The 23,311-nt window shown below is 40.3% G+C and overlaps 1 protein-coding gene across 4 annotated transcripts; it reads right to left on the bottom strand.

Annotated features, from left to right (window-relative positions):
- Nucleotides 1–1,194: 1,194 nt before the first annotated feature.
- On the bottom strand, nucleotides 1,195–22,962 carry LOC121978282 (mediator of RNA polymerase II transcription subunit 15a-like). 4 transcript variants are annotated; one of them, XM_042530659.1, is made up of 5 exons: nucleotides 22,717–22,962; nucleotides 20,073–20,184; nucleotides 7,870–7,933; nucleotides 7,063–7,133; nucleotides 1,195–1,468 (listed from the first exon to the last, which is right to left on the bottom strand). In XM_042530659.1, the coding sequence occupies exons 1-5, from the start codon at nucleotides 22,833–22,835 to the stop codon at nucleotides 1,394–1,396; spliced, it is 441 nt and encodes a 146-aa protein (XP_042386593.1). In that variant the 5' UTR covers nucleotides 22,836–22,962; the 3' UTR covers nucleotides 1,195–1,393. The 4 variants fall into 4 exon arrangements, with proteins under 4 accessions (XP_042386593.1, XP_042386581.1, XP_042386590.1 ...); XM_042530647.1 differs by having other exon boundaries at nucleotides 7,870–7,984; nucleotides 22,717–22,958; XM_042530656.1 differs by having other exon boundaries at nucleotides 1,195–1,439; nucleotides 7,870–7,984; nucleotides 22,717–22,955.
- Between the last annotated feature and the right edge of the window lie 349 nt (nucleotides 22,963–23,311).

Genomic DNA, 23,311 nt, shown 5'->3' with positions numbered 1-23,311 from the left:
CCACTTAGCTTTATCCTCTATCTTTATTATATGACCCTACTTTCATAGGTGAAGCTTCTGCTGATTGGTATACGAAATCAATTTGGACAAATAACATCCTTAAACATGATCATTGCATGTCAAAATTATAATTAACAAAAATTTACATATCCATTACATATTTCCCTCGAGTAGTTTTTGAGCTACAACTACAATGGCGAAACATCGTCCCTCAATATGTTAAATATTTTTAAGCTCCATTGTCAGATTCTTGGATTCACATATATAACTATCTTGTGTACATGGCCATTCACAAGTCTATGTTTACATTTCTAGAATGCTATTTCTGCTACAATTCATGATGATGCTTGTGTTGCTAATTATATTTTCATCACACTCCTGTTTTCCAACTTGACTAGTTGGACTCCCTAGAATCATTCCTAAGCTACATAATCTCTATGTTTCAGGTCACAAACTTACGCTATCTGGATGTTTGGGATGCCGCGTCTACATGAGCGAACCATGTAAGTCAATAAATTTTAGGGAAATGTTCTGACGAGAAATGTGATAAATACCTAAAGTTTTGTTTCGTTTGGTGAACCTCGTAAACATTGTTCCCTGGCCTTCTTCACTACGACGTGTTCAAGAACTTTTATCCATGAACTAAATAGAAAGCCTAACATATTGAACTAATATTATTAATCCATTTGTTTACTTCAGAGCTCAAGAACCTAAACGGACTATTTCTAGTCGAATACAGGCAAATTTTCAGGGTTCAACTGAACTCAATAAGGTACAATTGAAATGAATTGGGGATTAGGTTTAGCGAAACGCACCGGAATCAAATATAAGAGAACCGACCTCTTGTTTTTTGAATGGAACATCTCGATCGAATCCAATTTACAGTCAACAATTCAGAAATCATATCTCCATAGGACGTCCATTTGATGTAAATTGAATTATGTCCAATCGTAGTCCTTTTTTATATTAAAAACATTTAGAACAAACCAATATGTAAACTTAATAGAAATGGAAAATAATGGCTGTCGGACTAAAAATTGTGTTGGCTAATTTGCAAACTAATAGCTACTTTGAATTCATTTGTCACATGGCAAGTGCAACGCTTTTGGCGTCTTATCAAAGCAAAATTTGAAACCGTAGAAACACGCAACACCTTTCTAACTCTTAAATTGTTTAAAATTGTAACACCTCAAATGACCAATTGATTGTGGCAGTGGTTTAATTTAGAGTGTTTAAGATTAATACATAATTTTAGTAATAAGCATCTGCTACTTCGTTGATGAAATTTAACAAATTAACAGATTGAGACAAAACAAACCCAGTTCTTCGAAAGGAATCCTTATACAAACGTTATAGTTAAGTAGCATAACATTTGGCTTAGTCTTCTTGCATGTTAGTCATTCAGGTCAGCCAAGTAGAAAATCTTCCAGGGACTTAATCTGCCACAAATGAAGAATATATTGCTTACCTTCAATCAATGAATAGATAATTTTATCAGTAAGCTTGATTTATGCTGATACTGTAATGGAAGCATGCATAGCCGTGTAGGTTTGTGTACATCAGGCATAGCAATGCCATGAGTGGAAACACAAAGTAATTATGTAAATAGCAAGTATATGATAGGACTTTAGAATGCCAATTTAAAGAAAGCAAATCTGGATGGAGTATTTGATTTTTCATGGATTCCCATTCCTATGCCCTATTCAATAAATAATTTGAAACAGGTAAGATGCTAAAAACAAACTTAACTTATTACAACAAGCCATATATCACAATTCACAACTATTAGGGATTATTTAACAAAGATATAATGCTTACCCACAAGATCTAGCTAATGTCATAAGGTTAGTAAAAAGGGTGATGAAATAAATAATTTGGAACAAGCAATGTTAAAAAACAAAATACAGCTTATCACGAAAAGCCATATATCAGCATCGAAAAGTGTTATGGGTTATTTAACAAAAACTTGTTCTGCCAACCAGATCTAGATAGTCGTATGGTTAGTAAAAAATCGCCATTTATATTTGTTGCCTTCCTATTGCAATTCCCTTGTTTTGCTTGTGGATATTATCCTTCTATTATTCATCGTGGTATTTGTAAACTCTGCAAACGTCAATGTTGCAATTTATGCCTTGATGGACTCTTCCAAATTAGTATTCCTCAAACCCATTCGGTTAAATGTAGTACTAGAAATACTCTATTGGAATCTAAAGTTTCTATCTTAGAAACCCATTTGAACTTATTAGAAACTGAACTTGCTCCCCAGCCTTATACTCAGCCTAGTCCATCCTCTTTTACTCAAGATATTACTCATGATAAAGGCAAAGGCCTTATGCTTTCTGAAGAACCTGACAACACTGAATTTGTTTTTATTCAAACCCCAAACACTTATAACACTAGTCTGACTAGTGATATTTAAGTACAGTGCACTTTGAACATTCAAGGTCATGAACATACTTTACACGCTTTCTTAGATAGTGGTGCGGCTGCATCCACTATTGATGAAACATTGCTCACTTCTTTTATTCCTACTTCTCTTATTAAAACTACTAATACTCCCTTGTTGAGTACACAGTTTGACGGTTCAGAATTAAGTTGCCATAAATTTGTAAAAAATGTCTATATCAGATTTATATGAATTGTGGCGTTTTTAGTTCTCCTCTTTCTCTTTCTCAACTTTGGACTCGCCCTATGCCTGTAAGTCCATTCCTCTCATTCTTGATCTTAATTTTCTTATTTCGCCGGATCAAGCCCTCTTACTAACCAAGGATTATGTTGTTTTTCTTTCCACCCCTATTATTTCGCCTATTCTGTCGGCTTACCCATCAAAGGTTCGCGCTGGTAAGCGTGATGACACCCCTCCTGTTGAAACCTACAATCCTACTTCTTCCAATTCTTGTCCTTGCTCTATACCCAATAATTGTAAAATAAAACCCACCGTTAATATTTCGTTACAGGAAAACTAAATATACTTGGAGATAACAGCCCCGAAGAACTAGACGATCTAGTTACTCGGTATTTTAGGAATCTTAACTCAGACATAGATACTTATTATCAGGATTGTTTCAAACCTTCTTACTTATATACTTTACTAAGCCAACAAGACAATCTAGACACAGTTATCTCTAGATGTGAAAAAATAGAAATCATAGGAGAAACTCCTACCAAATACAGGGAAAAGGGATAAAATATATTGTAAATTGAATATTATCAATTCTGACTTAACCATTAAGGCACAAGACTTAAAATACACCAATTGGGAAGCTGAAGAATGTAAAATGCATATTACTCAACTCTTGGCTCTAAAGGCTATACAAAAGATCAGATTTTAGACATAGAAGTCCTGCTTTTATTGTAAATTAAGGAGCAGAATAAAAAGGAGGACAGTCTCGAATGGTGTTTAACTGCAAAAATCTCAATGAAAATTGTCATGAAAACGGATACAAAATTCCTAATAAGGAGCAACTACTCAATAAAATTCAGAAATAAAAATGGTATTCTAAATTTGACATGAAATCTAAATTTTGGCAAGTTAAAATGCACCCAGACTCTATTTCTCGGACCGCGTTCTCTTGTCCTGAAGGACATTTTGAATGACTAGTTATGTCATTTAGCCTAAAAATAGCTCCCCAAGGTTTTCAAAGAAAAATGGATGATATTTTTAGGGAAGTAACTACTTTTATTTGTGTATATATTGTTGACGTTCTAGTTTTCTCTAAAACAAAAGAACAATATGCTCATTTACACCGAGTTTTTAACTTATTTGAAAAACATGATCTAATTGTTTCCAGAAAGAAAATGAAATTAACAGTCATACAATTCTTATGAAGCATTATTGGATAAGGAAAAATAACACTCCAAGCTCAAATAACGAGCAAATTCTTAACTTTTCCAAATAAAATGGAAGATATTAAAATACTTAGATCCTTTTAGGATTACTTAATTATGTCAAACCTTATTTAAACAATATTGGTAAAATCAGTGACCCTTTATATAATAAAACCTTAGGGCAGAGATATTTTAACTAACAAGATGTAGATCTAGAGAAAACAAATCAAAAATATGGTCCAACACTTACCTATGTTAACCCTCCCCTTAGACTCAGACTATATATATAGTCATAGAAACTGATGGTTGTGGAACCGGATGGGGTGGAGCATTATTTAGCAAACCTTCTAAGTATCACCCAAAAACTTCAGAAGCTCTTTGTAGATATGCTTCAAGCAAATATAAGGAAAAGGGTCATCTTACTTCTTTGGACTATGAAATTCTAGCCATCATTTCCTGTCTAGGAGCTTTTATGCTATTCATTGTAGTAAACCTGAGTTTACACTTAGAACAGAATGTGAAGTTATAGTAAAATATAGCCAACAACCTAAAGACGCTCGAAAAGGACTTGGATCCAAACGATGGATCAAATTTACAGATGCTATTCTTAATAAAGGATTAAGAATCAGATGGGAACATATCAAAGGAACTAATAATTTCTTAGCTAATACTTTATCCCGTTTGATAACTTGACTGTTTTTTTTATGATGGATAAACAAAAGAAAGTCCGTACTTATGATTTTAAAACCATGAAATTTGGTATACATTCCTTAGTACTCCGGAAAAGAAGATACTTCTCGATTCTCTATCAGAACACAACTTGATCCAGTACAACAATGTCTAATTGACAATGTCGGGAATATACCTACTTCTCTAGGAATAGCTAATAAGAAAATAGCTACTATTAATGTCCTTTCGAATTATTTTTTGACAATCTTGCAAAAACCTCTGTCATGTTATGCTATTCTTTCAGGTCCTTATGCTGCACTATATGCCAACTAGGACAAAGTCAAGGTACTGTTACCTGAAGAAAAGAAACCTTCATATAACGGCATCAACTCAGTAGATGAAGCTTATGAACTACTTTGGACCCAAACTTTATAATCAGCCCACTACTACAGACTGATGGAAAAGAACAAGAAGAGAAGTCTTACTTAACAACAGCAACACTTCCCACTCCTGCCAGACTTGATACTGATTTATTAGCAGTTCCACAAAAACAAATAACTTATCAATCACTTGAAATACTTCAAGCCAATTTGCCAGAAGATATACGTACTTACATCCAAAGTTTGGGTGATACTAATACTTTTCAACACTTCCTAGAATTGGAAGAAGCACTTAATTGGTTCCATCAAAATGCTACACCAGGAATCACTATTCTTTACGGGGAAGAATATACTTACCAAATTACTTGTACCACGGCTTTCCCTCAATGTTCTAAACCAGACTTGACAGATTTGGGCTGCAGATGTCAATTACTTTACTCTTTCAGAAAAGTTAATATCTAGTATGCGCAATTTAAACAGAAGAACTATAGAGGAAGACTTTTTGCTCCCTTTACTTTAATAAACTATGAACTTCTACAACTTTGGGTTCAAGATTTGGACGCCATATAAACTTTTCCTAAACTACTTGGGAGTTAGGAGAATTGTGCAACACATACTTGAAGAAAAAGAAGCTCTAGTCTTATGTACTTTTGATAGTTCTCCTCCTGAATGAAGAAACTTACAAACTGAACTAGCCAAACATTTAATAAAACTTGATGTACAAGGACTTAATATCCCATTACTTCCGTTTGAAGAATATCCTTCTCACTCAGACAGAGAATCGACTTCTTCAAAAACACTTGAAAAACAACTTAAACAATGACGAGCTTCTATCCAAGGAAGTTTGTGGCTCTGGGATCCTGATTAGGATCCTTAAGAATATACTTTGTCCGGAAAAACCTTCACTGAAAAAATTTATTGGCCAAAAAACTTCGGCACAGTGTTCTTTCCGTTCATCTACTCTGCTCAACATTCAAACCTTTGCAAATATTACCAAAAAATAAATACGGCATGGTTCGAAAAACAAAAAACAAAAACGCTATTAGCAACAGCTTCTACATCTACACTACCTCCCTCCATAGGCTCTGTTGAAAAAGCCAATCTCATCACTATGATGGAATTATGATGGAAGTAGTGACGACAACCAACAATAAACTGGATGCAATGATGTCATTCAGCACTACCTACTGTACAACGTCAGCAGTGACGATCAGAAGCACTTCCAGCTAGTAAGAGTCCAAAATGTAGCCTAATCCATTCAACTTGTTCAATTATCTCAAAGCCATACGCACAGAAAAGAGACAAAATAAACGCGATGGCTCGTTATACACTTGCCAGCTGATGGTAATTTATGTATCAAAACCCAAATAGTTGTGTAATTTTAAAAAATATACAAATACTACCATCACAAAAATATAAAATTTTGCCTTCATTGGAGCAAAAGGTGATATTGCTCAACCCAAGCGCCCAGTATTACCGGCCCCACGGCAAGATACAAACAGGTAAATCACAAGGGTCCTTTTGCTCTAGTTGCATGAGAGAGGTTAAGCACCCAATAAGATATTTTGCACCGCCGGGAATTGACCCAAGACCTATTGGAGCAAACATTCATACAAATACCAACTGCAGTAACCCGTGGAGGCTATCATTTTGCCATCAAGAATTCATGTGACAACTATTAGATCACTTGAAGTATTGGAAACATAATTTATATAGCATAAGTGAATTTGAAAGTAAGCATATTTTAAAGCCTTCTGAAAGATTTATGTGTAAATATGTAACATATCTACATAATCAATAGTACGAGAGTAAGTACAAATTTTGAGAAAGACTAATTTAAACTACCTAATAATGTATTTCCAGGAGCATTGTTGTATTCCACCAAGGACAAGGTCATGGATCATTTTGAAGCATCCTTGCTCCATATAGCTTGATTAATAAACAAACCACAACAATTTTGCGTCTTCCAGGTGTATATACTTTGCTATGCCATTGAATTTTCTCTTAATTTGAGAGTCAAATCTTTTTGAAAAACAAAACGAAAAGAAAAAAGAAACTAGAATTGAGTAGACAACTTCAACTTCAAATAAGCAAACTATAACAAATGAACTCAATGATAATGGATAAGTTAAAGAGCAATCGGATGGCAACAGAAGAAAAAAGTGAAATTGCATTTGTTACAAACCTTTTGGTAGATCCCCTCCTGCAAATCAGCAACTGTAGCATGTCCTGTTGGTGCTATTGAATCCAGTGTTGCTGTAAAAATGAGAGATGCCCAAGGTCAGCAACTAACCAACAATTGCACTCGCCAGACCACTAAGATTAATATCTAGGTACATGCACAGAAGAGCCCACTATCTAAAAACCGTACAGAAGTCAACAACACAGTACAAATCAGAATTGTTATAAGCGAATCACCGGAATGTCAATTCATTGTAATGATGAGCGTCCTAATTATCTATCCTAATAGCAGGGATGTTCCAGCTAAGTGTCCCTACTGAGTAAGTAGTTCAGTGCCAGGACTGTTAGGGTGTTCCGGGAAGTAGCATAAATCACTGCCAAGCAGTTTCAATAGTTGTCATTCAGTACATATGGTTGCAACTGTGTGAAAGTTTATTCGGATCAGATCCTGTTTAGTCAAGTAGACTAAGCATTTCCATCACAATGGATTAAATCAGGCAAAGGTTCCCTTCGCCAATCCAATAATATGAAAATAAAGGAAAACTCAGAAGCCTTAAATGATCCACTATCAAGTTATAAATTCTACACATAATCTAGAACACCAAAGCGTTGAGATCTAGCCATAATAGCCTTCTGTACCATATCAGGTAAACAAAACATCAATGATATCCTAATGCAAAAAAGGAAATCAATTTCAATTTTAAATTTTGAATTTGTAGAAATAGAAACAAATATGATCTATGATTTCCATCAAAAATTATTCACATCCACATGGACATCAGTCTTGGATGAAAGTGAAAACTTCTCATACCTGGATCTGCAGGATTCTGGTTAATGGATGGGTTGATTTGTCCAGGTCTTTCAGCATGTTGAGACTTGCTCAACAATGACAGCATTTTTAGAGAAATTATTCTCAAATAATCAGACTGAGATATTGTAATGTTAGAGAAATACATCAGAATATTAACAAAAAATTAGGCAAGAAAAAGAAAGCATAGACTACTGATTCTCCCTCTTGGAAATCGCATACTTAAAGAATAACTAATAGTTTAGAAACCTAAGTAATCATCCAAAAGGATCTAGACAACAAATCTGCAGTAAACTAACACCAGTACAATTTGATCATCAAGCCTACAGGTTGTGGGCGCTGTGAAGTTCTTTATGAAGGATAAATTTCTAAGATAGAGCATATTCAGTTATTTGAGGACACAAACCTCATATTCAGTTATTTGAGGACACAAAGAAAAAGAAGACAAAAACAATTACAAATGAAAGGTTATAAAGAAAGCTACTGATCCTATTCGAAAGCGGAGAAGACGATAGACCGGGAACGTGGCTCTGCGGTTGAATAGATAGACTCCTCGCTATCATGTAAAACAAGGAGCATTAGTGCCGGCCGAGAAAGGGTTCTCGACGTTGACCCTCCAACGCTCAAGTTAGTCCTCAGCTCAGTGGAGAAGAATAATAGAAATAAACAATGGCCTAGAGCAAGTAAAATAGCAAAATATCGCATACATCCGCCTGTGGATGGAGCCCCCCTTTTATGCTGTCACTCCAACATCTGTGCACGCATCCCAAAACATATGCACATTTCCCAAAACGTCCTAAGAAAAGAGAAGTCAAAAAGTGTCCAGACATCTTTCCTTAAGCGAGCACGCAAATCTCTGTCAAATTGTCCAGACATCTTTCCTTAAGCGAGCACGCAAATCTCTGTCAAATTGTCCAGACATCTTTCCTTAAGCGAGCATACAAATTTCTGATGTAACAGGCTAGAAGTTTTTAAAGTACTATTTGCTTGTTGGACATTCTCTGTTGCTGACGACACAAACTTCCAAAAGAGTATTGTAAGATATGTATATGGGTCTCACTCTAGGCCAACCGGATGTCGCTCGACCGTACTGAATGGAGTTATCGGCCTGTTTTTCACTTGGCATTACTGTTGTTGCAGAGGTGTTGCGTCCAATCGGACATGAGGTCCAATCAGCCAGGACGGTGGTCCGAGTAACTTAGCACCTGACTCGTAACCTCAGCTGCAGGTTGGGAAGGGTTGTCGTTCGGATGGTCCAGTTGGGCTTTACGTCCGACCGGCTACGCTGATCCACTCGGCCAACTTTGCCTAATCCGCACTTTGCCAGACCCTACAACTTTGACCTTGACCTGTACATCAATCGGTCTCCACTGCTTTGTCTCCACTGCTTTGACCTACTTTTAAGGGGTCCATTTTCATCACCCGATCACAAGCCTTCTCCTCAAGTCTAGTCGAAGGAGGCTACAAGTCTGACCGACTGGACAATTAGTATTTTTTTGCAACTCTCCTTCCCGACCGGACGTTCTAGGGTTTAGAGTCACCACTCGGCTTGCACAATCGTTGCTCTTATGGTAATTCCAAAAGTTGATCTCTTCCCGATTGAGAGACTGCGAGGTTGATGCCGCTCCAACCCGACGCGGACAACACTTAGCCGCTTGTTGGCATTTTTCTAATCTCTTTCTCGATCGAGGGACTCCAAGGTTGAGGTCGTTTGGACCCAACGGGGACAACACTTAGCCGTTTGTTGACCCTTTTCTGATCTCTTTCCTGAACGGGGGACTCCGAGGTTGATGCCACATGGCCCTGACGGGGACGACACTTAGTCGCTTGTTGGCCCTTTTTTGATCTCTTTCCCGAATGGACACCCATGCTAGTGCCTTTTAATTGTTGCCGACGTCATCCCGATTTATCGAGATCGCTCAAATCTCTTGTAATTAATGTAAAACATGTCGAGCATGCCTTTTAATCATACACCTGTCGCTAATTTCCATTCCTCATTAATGTCACATGTAATTGGATATTACTTGTCGCTTTTTCCTACCACAAAACGTGTGATGTGATTGGCGACTATTGGAATCTGACGTGACGACTGCCTTTTTGAATTCGACGACCCAGATTAAGCCTCGTTTTCCCAAGCCCATGATCGGACGACTCTGGATAACCTTCGACCGGGCTTTTAATGCCTTTACTTCTTCTTTTCAAGTATCGCATTCATCTTCTTTGTCCGCCTCCTTGATCTCTGCTTTCTGTTTCTCGCCGGCGATTTTCTTTCAATAAGTCTGCTATTTTTTCTCCCCTCTCGATCTTCGAATCTCATCCTCTTTGCCATAGCGCGCTCTCCTTCTTCACCTCAATTGTTTCCGGCTATGGTAAACCTCCACCGAGTCGGACATCAACGGTGGCGAGGTGGACCAAATGAAAATGACCTACCACATTCCTGACGATCACAAAATCCCTATCCCTTCTGCATGTGACCGTCCCCACACACCTCCAGACGACTTCCTTCCTTTCTTTAAAGACCAATTATATGTTGGTCTACGATTTCCTATTCATCTTTTCTTTTCTAGGTGTTTAGACATTTTCACATTCCATTATCACAGTTACTACCTAATTTATTAAGGTTACTGTGCGGGGTTGTGATACTATTCCGTGTACGGAATTCTTCTTTTACCGTGCATTTTTCACTATTTTTATTACCCAAAATTGTCGAGCCGGGCACCTTCCTTTTTAAAGCCCGAGTAAGCGCTGTCTATTTTGAAAAGATGTCCACGTCCAATAACGGTTAGAAGTTTCAGTACTTCTATATTCGACTTCCCGACCGGCCTGCTTTTCCCACAGGCTGGTAGATGGACCTATCAAACTCCCCCAGGCTGGGAAAATGTCGATGGGAGCCGACCTACCTCCAAGCAGTCACGCAACTGGCCGACTCGATATATATTCGAGCCGAGTCTGATCCAAGCTCGGCTGCCCGGCTATTTAGGTAAGTCATTTCTCCTTTTGTCATTTTTGAATCTAACTTTTTTTTTTCTTTTTTGCAACCCAAGTCATATTCAGGATGCTACTCAATGGCTCTAGCAGAGTAAACAACACAGAAATCAATGCCAGGAGGGCAACAGAGTTGGAGAGTCGCGGGCGCTTGCCGGTCAGGCAGTATGAAGAGCAAATCGGCGAAGCAAAAGTGAGCCGAGCGGGAGCCAGTGACGCCGCAGCTCACACAAACGAGCTACCACACGAGCGCCTCTCGATGGTGCCCATAGCAATTCCTTCGGAATCTGCTACATCTGGCGAACCGTTAATCCCGCACCAACGTCGCAAAAAGCCCCGGACAAAGGCTTCTTCCTGCTCAGAGAACTCTGTACTACAGAATTCCGCTGCCGCAACCTCGATCGGAGCGGGGCGAGAGTTCTTCGTATGTTGTCCCTGAGAAGGCGGCCGGTCTGCCAACTACCCCATCATCCGATCGGACTCCTCTGTCCAAGCTACCGGCCGAGGCGACCATAGCACAACCAACATCCTACCTGATGCCCCCACTGGCTTACTAGCAGCCCCAACATCCATCATCCGTTCCACCCCAGTGTCCAAGTCCAAGGGCAAAGCTACCTCAAAGCCCTCGGATCGAGTAATTGTAAGCATATTACGACCATCATCAAATTACCAATTGATGTCTAGCACCATCCAGACGACGTCAAACCGCGCTCCCTAGATCAGAATACAAGGGCCTTTAGCCCAAACTTGGGCAGATGTCAGGGCTAGAGCAGTTACAATTCCACCAAGGGAGCTTGTTGACAACTTTAGTAAAAAATTCACCGGGGAATTATTTTTTTTATCCTTACAGTTCTGAGTGGAAGGTCTGACACTTTGCCAGAGACGGGCCTACTTAGAGCACGAAATCAAGCAGCTACAAGGTCCAGCTAGGCAAACAAGCACTTCACAAGCTCCGTTCGAGAAATTAATAGTTGAAGTGACCCAACTGAAGAAAGACTTGGACACAACCTCCGAGCAGCTCTTAGGGTCCAAGCGGGTGCTGATAATGAAAAAGAAAACAAAAATCATAGAAGAACAAAGAAGTCCGAATCTTGGCCAAAAAACTTGAGGAAACCGAAGCCACCTTGGCCATAGAGTAGGTTAGTCGTACGGTCGAACAGGCGGTTCACGAACTCCAGATCGACGAGCACAAAAGGACAATCGATGAAAAAGACGCCGAGCTACGCTCCTTGTAGACTGAATTTGCTAAGTACAAGGAGGGAGAGCCCGATCGGCTGGAAACCTTTAGGGTGGAGTACCTTTGCTACCAGGATTTCAACCAAATGCTGACCGATCGGACCCTCCAACTCTTTGGCCATGACATTGAAGACACCCTTAAGCAATTGAAGGAGGATGGTCATCTTTCTACAGAGGTCCAGGCATCGTTCATCAAGACGGAGAAGATTGTGGGCACGCTCCCCGATGATATAATTGTCGATTTGGCATAGTTTTTCTCATAAGTTTGTTAACAACTTTTTGTACCACCCAAGTACTATCTGTAAAAATTTTCTAAGTTCGTTTCAATGCGCGCCTGTCTGCACTTTAAAGTTCTCGCACTGCAGATGTGCTAACTTATAGCTTACTTTTAGTATCTTAGCTTTTCCAATTCACTTAGCGTGAGAGATCAACTCACTTATAACTCGGCCAAACGACGCGAGACTCTTTGACACTTGGCGAGGGATATGCTCGCTTATAACTTAGTCGAACGACATAAGAGTTTGGAGGCGTGAGAGCATGCTCATTTATAACTCGACTGAAAGGCGCGAGAGTTTTGACACTTGGCACGAGGGCTTTGCTCGTTTATAACTCGGCCGAACGGCACGAGAGTTTGACGGCGTAAGAGCATGCTCACTTATAACTCAGCCGAATGATAGGAGAGTTTTTGACACTTGACTCGAGAGCTTTACTCGTTTATAACTCGACTGAACAATACGAGAATATAAAGGTGTGAGAGCATGCTCACTTATAACTCGGCCGAACGGCGCGAGAGTCTTTGACACTTAGAGTGAGGACTTTGCTTGCTTATAACTCGGTCGAACGGCGTGAGTCTTTGACACTTAGAGTGAGGACTTTGCTTGCTTATAACTCGGTCGAACAGCGTGAGTCTTTGACACTTAGCGTGAGGACTTTGCTTACTTATAACTTGGCCGAACGACACGAGATTCTAAAGGTGTGAGAGCATGCTCACTTATAACTCGGCCGAACAGCGCAAGAGTCTTTGACAATTGCCACGAGGGCTTTGCTCGCTTATAACTCGACCGAACGACATGAGAGTCTGGAGGCGTGAGAGCATGCTCAATTATAACTCGGTCGAATGACGCGAGAGACTTTGACACTTTGTGTAAGGGCTTTACTCGCTTATAATTCGGCTGAACAACGCAAGAGCCTGAAGGCGAGAGAGCATGCTCAGTGATAACTCGACTAAATGCGTGAGAGTCTTTGACACTTGACACGAGGACTTTGCTGGCTTATAACTCGGCTGAATGACGTGAGTCTGGAGGCACGAGAGCATGCTCACTTATAACTCGGCTGAACGACGTGAGAGTCTTTAACACTTGGCATGAGGGCTTTGCTCGCTTATAACTCGGCCGAACGGTGTGAGTCTGGAGGTGCGAGAGCATGCTCACTTATAACTCGGTCGAACAACGCGAGAGTCTTTGACACTTAACACGAGGACTTTGCTCGCTTATAACTAGGCCGAATGGCACGAGTCTGGAGTGAGAGCATGCTCACTTATAACTTGGTCGAACGGCGCGAGAGTCTTTGACACTTAGTATGAGGATTTTGCTCACTTATAACTCGGTCGAACAGAACGAGAATTTAGAGGTGTGATAACATGCTCACTTATAACTCGGCCGAATGGCGTGAGTCTTTGACACATGGCGTGAAGGCTTTGCTCACTTATAACTCGACCGAATGACGTGAAAGTCTGGAACACTTAGTAATTTTTCATGTATGTCTTCTTGCATTCATATAATAGATATTCTTACAATTTACATGAATTCAATTAGAAACTTACTATCTGGCCTGATAGGGCTGTAGATGGTTCGAAGGTCAGTCTAGATTCCTCCAATTTTCATCTTGTAGATAGTAAGATCTTGAGCTGAGCTGCTGTAACTTTATACGGTCCACCTCATGGGGCCTCCAACTTACTAACGCCACCGACTGGCTTGACTCTTTTCCATATCAGATCGCTAACCTGAAATGATCTCAGAATAACCCTTCTGTTGTAGCTCTGCTTCATTCTCTGCCGGTACGCTATCAGCCAAGCGACTGCTTTATCTCTGATTCTTTCTGTTAAGTCTAGCTCCATGAGACGTCGCTCAGAATTTTCTTCATCATATAGTTGCCTCCGATCTGACTCCACGCCTATTTCGACCTGCAACACTACTGCTCCTGCATACACCAAATAACATAGAGTTATGTCGATGGCTTCTCGATGAATGGTGCAGTACGCCCACAGTACACTTGGAAGCTCATCGACCCAACTTCCTCCGAGGTGGTCGAGCCGAGTTCTGAGTCCTCTGAGGATTTCTCTGTTAGTGATCTCCGCCTGGCCATTCCTTTAGGGATAGGCTACCAAAGTGAAGGCCAACAGAATACCATAGCCGGCACACGATTCTTTAAGCCTCCGTCCCTGAAATTTCCTTTCGTTGTCAGAGACCAGCTTGTGAGGAATGCTGAACTAACACAATATTTTGCCATAAGAATTTGATAATCATCTGTTCAGTTATCTTAATGAGTGGTTCGGCCTCCACCCACATAGAGAAGTAGTCCACCGCTACGAGAAGGAATTTCCCCTACCGATCGCCATGGGGAAAGGTCCAACGATATCCAAGCCCCACTGGTTGAACGGGAAAGAGAATGGATGCTTTTAGCTCTTTGATAGGTCGGTGTGGTATGTTCTAGTGTTTCTGACACAACAGGCAAGTTGCTACTGTCTAAGCAGCATCGGCTTGCAAGATAAGCTAGAAATATTCAGCCAATAAGATCTTCCGCGCCAATGATCGACCGCCTGCCACAAGAGCCTTGGTATACGTCTTGCAAGATGTATTGAATATCTTCCAATCCGATGTATTTGAGCAACGGCCTCAAGAAAACTCTCTTATATAAGTGATCTATTAATGTGAACCGTCCGACTCTTTTTTTATCAACCGAGCTTGCTCCCGGTCGGCCGACGCGTTGCCCGATCGAAGGAACTCAATCAAAGGTGTCCTCCAATCACTCGGTGCTCCTATTTCAACCACTCTCTTGATATGAGCTACCAGTATCACCTGCTCGATTGGCTTATCCAGCACTACGGGTTTAAAGAACTTGCTAGTTTAGCCAGCTGGTCTGCATACTAGTTGTTCGCCCGGGGGATCTTTTGCATGATTATCTCTTGGAATCTTGCCTTTAACTTTTCGAAAGCCTCAACATATAATTTCAGCCAGACATTATTTATTCCGAAAGTACTTGAAGGATGTCGAGCGGCCAGTTGGGAATCCGAGTAGATAAGAACCCGTGTGACTCCCACATATCTGGCTGCTTGCAGATCGACGATTAAGGCTCCGTACTCTGCCTCATTGTTTGTAGTCCGGTAATCTAGCTGAACGGACAGTTGCATCCTATTTTCTCGTAGAGATATTAGAAGTATTCCCACTCCACTGCCTTGCCGAGTGGATGGCCCGTCCACATATACTTTCCATGTTGCCTCTGGCTCATAATTCTATATTCCAATAACAAAATCGTCTAAGGCTTGCGCCTTGATCACCGATCTGGGTTGGTACTATATATCAAATTCGCTCAGTCCACTTGATTAGTCGTCTGGACGCCTCGAGGTTAAGGACCCTCGCTAGTGTGCTGCTAGTTAATACAATTACAAGATGCAAAAGAAAATAAGGGCATACCCTCCGAGCAGCCAGTACCAACCTATAGGGCAGCTTCTCCAGATGGCATTTTTCAATAAATGGCTCAAGAAGTACACCGGCTGTTGTTCATTACCATTCTATTGCACTAAGGCCGATCCGACCACTCGCTCTGTGGAAGACAAGTATATCCAGAACGGCTCGTCGACGATGGGCTTCGCAAGTACAGGTAAAGAAAATAAATAATTCTTGAGTTCCAACAACGCCTCGTCGCATTCAGCGTCCCATTGAAACTTGATAGCTCGACGTAGAATTTTGAAGAATGGTTGGCTCCGAACATACGATTTGGAAATGAATCTTGACAGGGTTGTAATCCGTCCGATTAGGCACTTAGCTTCTTTTATATTACGTGGAGGGGGCATGTCCTAGAGTGCCCTCACCTTGCTCGGATTTACTTCAATTCCCCGCTCAGTTACGATGTAACCAAGGAAGCGTCCGCCCCTTGCTCCGAACAAGCACTTACTGGGATTGAGCTTGACTCTGTATTTCCTCAAGGTCCGGCATGTCTCTTCTATATTTGCACACAGGTCGACAACTTGAAGAGATTTTATCAATATGTCGACGAATACCTCCATTTTTCTGTCGATCTGCCACCGGAACACCTTGTTCATCAATATTTGGTAGGTGGCCTTGGCATTCTTCAGCCCGAACGGCACGACGTTATAGCAGAAGGTTCCGTCTGCCGTAATGAAGTTGACCTTTTCTTGATCTTCCTTGGCGAGCGGAACCTGATGGTAGCCCTGATATGCGTCTAGTATGCATATCAGCTCGCAGCCCACCGTGGAGTCAACCATCTGATCAATGCGCGGCAAGGGGTAGCAGTCCTTCAGGCATGCTTTGTTTAGATCTCTAAAGTCGATGTAGACCCGCCATTTGTTACTCAGCTTGGAGACCAGCATCAGATTGGCGAGCCGACTCGGGAACTGTACTTGTGGATGTGCCCGGCATCCAGCAGCTTCTCCACCACCGTTCGGATAATCTGATTCTGTTCCGCGCTTAAATCTCTTTTCTTCTGCTTTACTAGCCAAGCGTTTGGTCAGACGTGTAGCCCAAGCTGCGCTATTATTGGCAAGATATCTGGAGTTCATGAGTTGCCCACGTGAACACATCAAGATTTTGCCTTAGACAGGCAACCGGTTTAGCCTTTTTTTCTGTGCTCAAATCAACCGTGATAAAGGTAGTGGCCTCCGATCGGCTGGGATGCACTTGAATCTCCTATTTTTTTTCATAGACCAACATAGGAGGTTCCCTCAGAATTGCATTGGCCTCCAGTCGTTGGACCTTCCGAGCGGCTCACGACTCGATCTTCACTATCTCCACATAGCATCGACGAGCTACGAGCTGGTCACCTTTAACTTCTCCGACCGAGTTATACACAAAAAATTTGATCTTTTGGCAGAACGTGAAGACGACCGCTCGGAACTCGTTCAGCGCCGATTAGCCCAATATAACATTATAAGCGGCGGGGCGTCCACAATGAAATTTGTCGTCCTTATCAACATGAATAGCTCTTCCCCGAGTGATATGGCCAACTGAGCCTGGCCGATCGGCAATACCTCATTACAGTGAAGCTATATAGTGGTGTTGTCATGGGCTGCAATTTCCTTCGATCAATCTGCAGCTGATCAAACACCTTCTTGAATATAATATTCACCGAACCGCCTGTGTCGATAAAAGTGTTGTGAATGTTATAGCTAGCAATTACTGCTTTAATGATCAAGGCGTCATCGTGAGTGACTTCTACCCCCTCTACACCCAACTACATGGATTTCCAATCGCTTGACGTGTGACTTCCAAGCGTAGTTGGAATCACCATCAGTAGGGCCTCCCACAATCATGCCAATTTCACCCCGGGCGGCATTGTCGTGATTCTCTTCCTCTTGGGATGATGGGCATGGTCGCTCGACAGACGCTCGAGTGGGCCTCTGATTATCTCTATGTTGAGGCTGTGGTCGGTGCGGCTGGCGCATGGCCTTCATCATGTTGTCTTCCCGATCGATGATAAGGGCGGCGTTCCAGAGATGGCAATCGACGGCGGAGTGCTTGGGAGTCGGTCAGCATGGCTTTAGGTTGAGATGGTAACAGTCCTTTGTATTATGAGTTGTCGAACGATGATTAACATTGAAAAGAACAGAAGAGCGAGATTCACTGTCGGGGCTCAGTGAATTTTACCCGCTCGACCTCCATATGCTAAACTACATGGCCTCAAGGCTCCTAATGTTGTTGCGATACAGCCGCTCGGGACCCTTTTGGCGGTTAATGGGTGTGGGCCACTCGACGCTTTTGGACAGACGCCGGCTCGAGAATCACTTCTTTTTTTCGGGCTGACTAGGTCTCTTCAACATTGATGTACCTCGTGGTTCCTCCAAGCAGACGATCAAAGTCTCTCGGAAGCTTCCTGATAAGTGAACGAAAGAAGTTGTTATCTGTAAGTCCTTGGGAAGACGAACTTACTAAGATTTCCTAGGTGGCTGATGGGACGTCCATGACCACTTGATTGAATCTCTTAATGTAGGTCGTAATGCTTCCTTGGGCCCCTGTTTGGTCGCGAGCAGGTACACATTCGTCTTTTGGTAGTGACGACTACTAGCAAAATGTTAAAGGAATGTCGTTCAGAAGTTTTTGAAGCTGCAGATGGAGCCGATCGGCAAGCGTTTGAACCACTTCTACGCAGATCCGGAGAGCGTGGTGAGAAATACTCGACACTTGACCCCATCAGTGTACTGGTAGAGCATGGTCATGTTCAATTTGATTAGATGGTCCTCTGGATCTATTGACCCTGTATACTCTCCGATCGTCAAAGGTCTATAGTGAGACGGCAGTTAATCGTCGAAAATCTCTTGGGAGAACTGTCTGTTGATCCGCTCGGAAGAGTTATCGAATCGGGATGCTTTGCCTTTCCACGCATCTCGGACGGACGCATTTTAGGAAGATGATCCTTGCGTCCTTTCCGCTCGGCCTTGCTCTTCCTTGGGAGTGCAGAATAATGCCTTGTGGTACGGAATCGGCGCATTTGGCGCTTGCTGGTTCAAGCTCTTGGTCAACTCGTTGACCTATCTGCCGATACAACTAGATCGTTTAGCGGTCAGCAGTCGATTGTCATCTCCTATTGTTGCTGCACCATCTTTGCGGCTTGGGCATTGATTAGCATCTCGAGCTCTTCTTGGATTAAGTAAGTCGTCCAGCATCTTCCATCTTCATGATTTGGATGCTGGTGAAGTTTTCATAGACGACGCCAAATATGATCTTGTCTGAAAGTGAAAAAGACGGGTAGGCTGGGAACGTGTGGCTTTGCGGTTGACTAGATGAAGACTCCTCACTATCCTGCAAAACCAGGAGCGTTAGTGTCGGGCCGGGAAGGGATTTCCAGCGTTGGCCCTCCGACGCTCAAGTCAATCCTTGGCTCAATGGAGAAGAATAGTAGAAATGAACAATGGTCTAGAGCATGTAGAATAGTAAAATATCGCATACCTCCGCCTGTAGATGGAGTCCCCTTTTATAGTGTCACTGCAGCGTCTATGCACGAATCCCAAAGCATATGCACGTTTTCCAAAGCGTCCTAAGAAAAGACAAGTCAAAAAAGTGTCTCTGACACATTTCCTTAAGTGAGCATATAAATCTATGATGTGAAAGGCTAGAAGTTTCTAAAGTACTATTTACTTGCTGGACATTCTCTATTACCGACGACACAAACATCCCAAAAGTACGGTGAGATATGTATGTGGGTCCCACAATAAGCCGACTAGATACCGCTCGACCGTACTGAATGGAGCTATCGGCCAATTCTTCACTTGGCCTTACTGCTGTCATAGAGGTGTGTTGCATCCAATCGGACATGACGTCCGATCGGCCAGGACGATGGTCCGAGTAACTTAATACCCGGCTCGTAACCTCAGCTGCAAGTTGCGAAGGGCTACCATTCGATGGTCTAGTCGAGGTTTTACGTCCGACTAGCTACGCTGGTCCGCTCAACCAACTTTGTCTGATCCGCACTCCGCCTGTCCTGTAATTTTGACTGTTTGACCTTGACCTCCACGTCATCTGGTCTCCACTGCTTTGACCTAATTTTGAGGGGTCCGTCTTCATCACCGTATCAGCTACATTATTACATTTCACTTTGTTGATACTGAAAATTTTCATAAGACTAGTGTTCATTTTTATAAGAAATGAAATAACATTAAAGCAAAAGTTAAGCATTAACCTAGCAGAGTAAAAGCATGCAAAAACAAGCCAGGCCACGACAGATGAGTAAATGAACAAGATAACAGGATCTACCTGATTTGCAGCTGCAGTATATATCTTATCCTCATACCGAAAAGCAATTTTCTGAAGTTCATTTAGACCTTCAGGTGCAGAGATTGGCAAATGACGCTTCAACGTCTCCATTCTAAAATATAAATTATTCAAGTATTACATTAGAAAAATTATGGGCACAAAGACTTTAGGACCAATAGAATAGTAGATACTTGATAGGTGGAGAAGAGTACAAAGATATGGTCCAAAATGCACATAAAATGGACAAACCATGTTTAGAAATTGAAAGTCTAAGAGACAATGATTGAAGAAAGAACCAAATGTAAAAGGCTACCATATTGCAGGTTCAGTTTATTAAAAGAAAATAGCACTTTAATTTTAATTAATAAATAAATTGTACTGAAAACTGATGAAGGCAGTTGTATAACTTAAGAAAAAGCACATATAAATTATATAACATTAGTAATTTAGTATAGTTCATCAGGGAAAGGGGTAAAAACAAGCATATAGAACAAGAAGCATGAAAGATGCCTCTAACAAGTTCGTCAAATTTAGGTTCATATCGTAAATCATTTTGGTGAATTTCTGAATTATAAACCATATCAAATTGTGAATTGCAAAGTTTAAATTACAAAATAGTTCTATTTTATTCAGAACAGTTATGGAGAAACTTGATTTATAACAAAAATATATTGGTCCATATGTTCCTTTGATAATGTGCAAATTATTGTTTCTTTCATTCCATTAAACATTGAAATGAAATAAGCAACATAGAAAAATAATTGTTGTAAATGATAGACGAGTTAGACATAACATGACTCCTAAGTCACTATCAATTCACCTCTCATTCTATGTATGGATGTGACGGTGAATCATACTTCTCAATGATGATTAAATGTCAAGTCCACAATAATTACAGTCAAGGTAGTCAAGATTGCAATTTAGACTTTAGGATCTTATGATCCACTCTAATCTTAACAACCCACATCATAAATAGGATCTAAATTATGCAGAATCATATAAACTCACATTCAATTCATTTGTCTACTTAGTGTTCCTACATATGAATTTTTTGTCATATCATTTGAGAAAGTTTTTTTAATTATATTTAATTCTTTTTAACTCTTAGGTAAAATAATCATTTAAAATCATTGTCATTATCATCAATCCTATAATTATAGGTTGTTATTTATTATAAAAAAATGGATCATTAAGGATTGTATTACATTTTTAAAATGACTACTATATCAATAATTATATTATACTTCATGATACTAGAACGATAGTGTCTAAGACATTCTTAAAACTAATCCTATAGATTGGAAAGCACAAATGATAAATTATAAATGACAAATGTGATTCTAAAATATTTTAATTAAATTGCAAGATCTTATGATCCCTCATTCTAATCCTACAAACAAACTCATATATCTCTTTTTGTTCTTCAATGGAATCTCAGTCCCAACAGTTGGCAAGCGTCGTCTACTCTGTGTCCACATGATATAATTTTTTTCCTCCTTGTCATCGGCAACTTCAAGATTCCACTCTATTCAACCTTTAAAATACAATCCAGCATTTCTTTCCTCCTTTGTAAAGAATTCAATTTAATTACTATATATAATGGGGTTTAATTTTATTACTTAATGGTTTAAATTTAGATTTAGTTAGTTAGATTGAACTCTTAATGAGTTTCCCCTTTTATTTCTAGAATCATACAAAATAAAATTTTTATTTAATTGTATCTTAGTTGAATCCAATTATTATGTTATTATCATTTCCCATTTACATGTAAGAACCATATCGTTTTACATGCTAATCAAAACATATATGATATAAATTGTGTAGTGTATAACTCCAACTAGCCTCTGTAAGGTCAAAATAAAAGGAGGAATGTGCATTCCTTAAATTAGAAATCGTCTACATCTGAGCTCAAGTGCAATTGATAATGCTTCAAAATAATCAAATGGGGTTCCAATTAGTGTCTAGCTTTCTCTAGATTGAATTATTTTAGAATATGGTAGCGCAATTTCATGAATCCTCAAATTCAAACTCCCAGACCAGGATGGATGTATACAATATTAAATCAATCAAGTAACAGAATTTGCCGAGAGACCACACTAGACCTACAGTAGAGACATCAAGTTCATGTACTTTTGGAATACTGGCAAGAAGTCAACTCTTTGATAAAGTTAAGCTAAGAGGTAAATGCATATAAGAGACCGAATAAACAATATAATCTCTTAATTGTGGAGATAAAGTTTTAGGCCATCTACTATATGAATAGCAATATTTAACAGAAAGGAACAAATTCTATTATCACCCATGTCATGTAGACTAAAATGTTGGACAATTAAGCATCACTATTATCAGAATAAGAATTAAATCAGTATTTCACAGCCAGTTTCTTTTCAGCTATTTCAATGCAAGTACTTGCACATCCTGCTTACAAGAATCTATGCGTCATATGTTTCCAAGAAAAGACAGTAGCTGTGAAATTGAAAAAAAAAAAAAAAAAAAAAGTACGCAGACACCCTAATTCGACCCTAAGAAATATTTCAAAGTCAACTATCGAATAATTCAATGATCGAATCGAAGCAATGTCCCATTAATGATCCAGTCACCAAAAGGAGTAAAATTTAGAGGGAAATTAGGGCATCCCACATACATCTTGTTCACGATTCTTTGGCGCGCCTCGGGCTGGAGTTGACTCCTCCAGTCACCGGAGCTCCCATCTGGCATGGACTGTGGCTCCTCCTGAGTCGGCCTCCAACTGTTCCCCTCCATCGATCTAACCAGATGCCCTAACCTTGTGAACGAAAAAGACGCGTTCCTCTTATAAGACGGAATCGCACTAAGTTATGTTTTACCTAGAGGAGATAGGACGGCCTTGTTTACCTGGAGGAGTGGACGGTGGACTTAGATTGCTTACTTTATTCTGCTGTGCTTTTTTATTTTGATTAAGTTAGATAAAATCAATCCATTCAACTATTTACTTAAATAAATATAAAGGAAATTAAATTATATATTATCCCAATTATTATCCTTCTCGACACATTTTTTTTTTCAATATAAATTTACTATCCTAAACCTAATACCTATAGATTATCAAATGATGTCACCCCTCCCAATACTCAAGTCGGTTTTGCTATGAATGCATGTTCAATTAATTTATAATGAATTCATACGGCTGTCGCCAAATTGACGGTTCTGACTCTTTGGCTGTTTTATCAAACGGCCAAAACTGAACTTTGTCTACGAAT

The sequence above is a fragment of the Zingiber officinale genome, chromosome 1B, assembly GCF_018446385.1.
Source record: "Zingiber officinale cultivar Zhangliang chromosome 1B, Zo_v1.1, whole genome shotgun sequence".
Taxonomy (NCBI): domain Eukaryota; kingdom Viridiplantae; phylum Streptophyta; class Magnoliopsida; order Zingiberales; family Zingiberaceae; genus Zingiber; species Zingiber officinale.
This window is presented reverse-complemented; position numbering and strand designations above follow the sequence as displayed.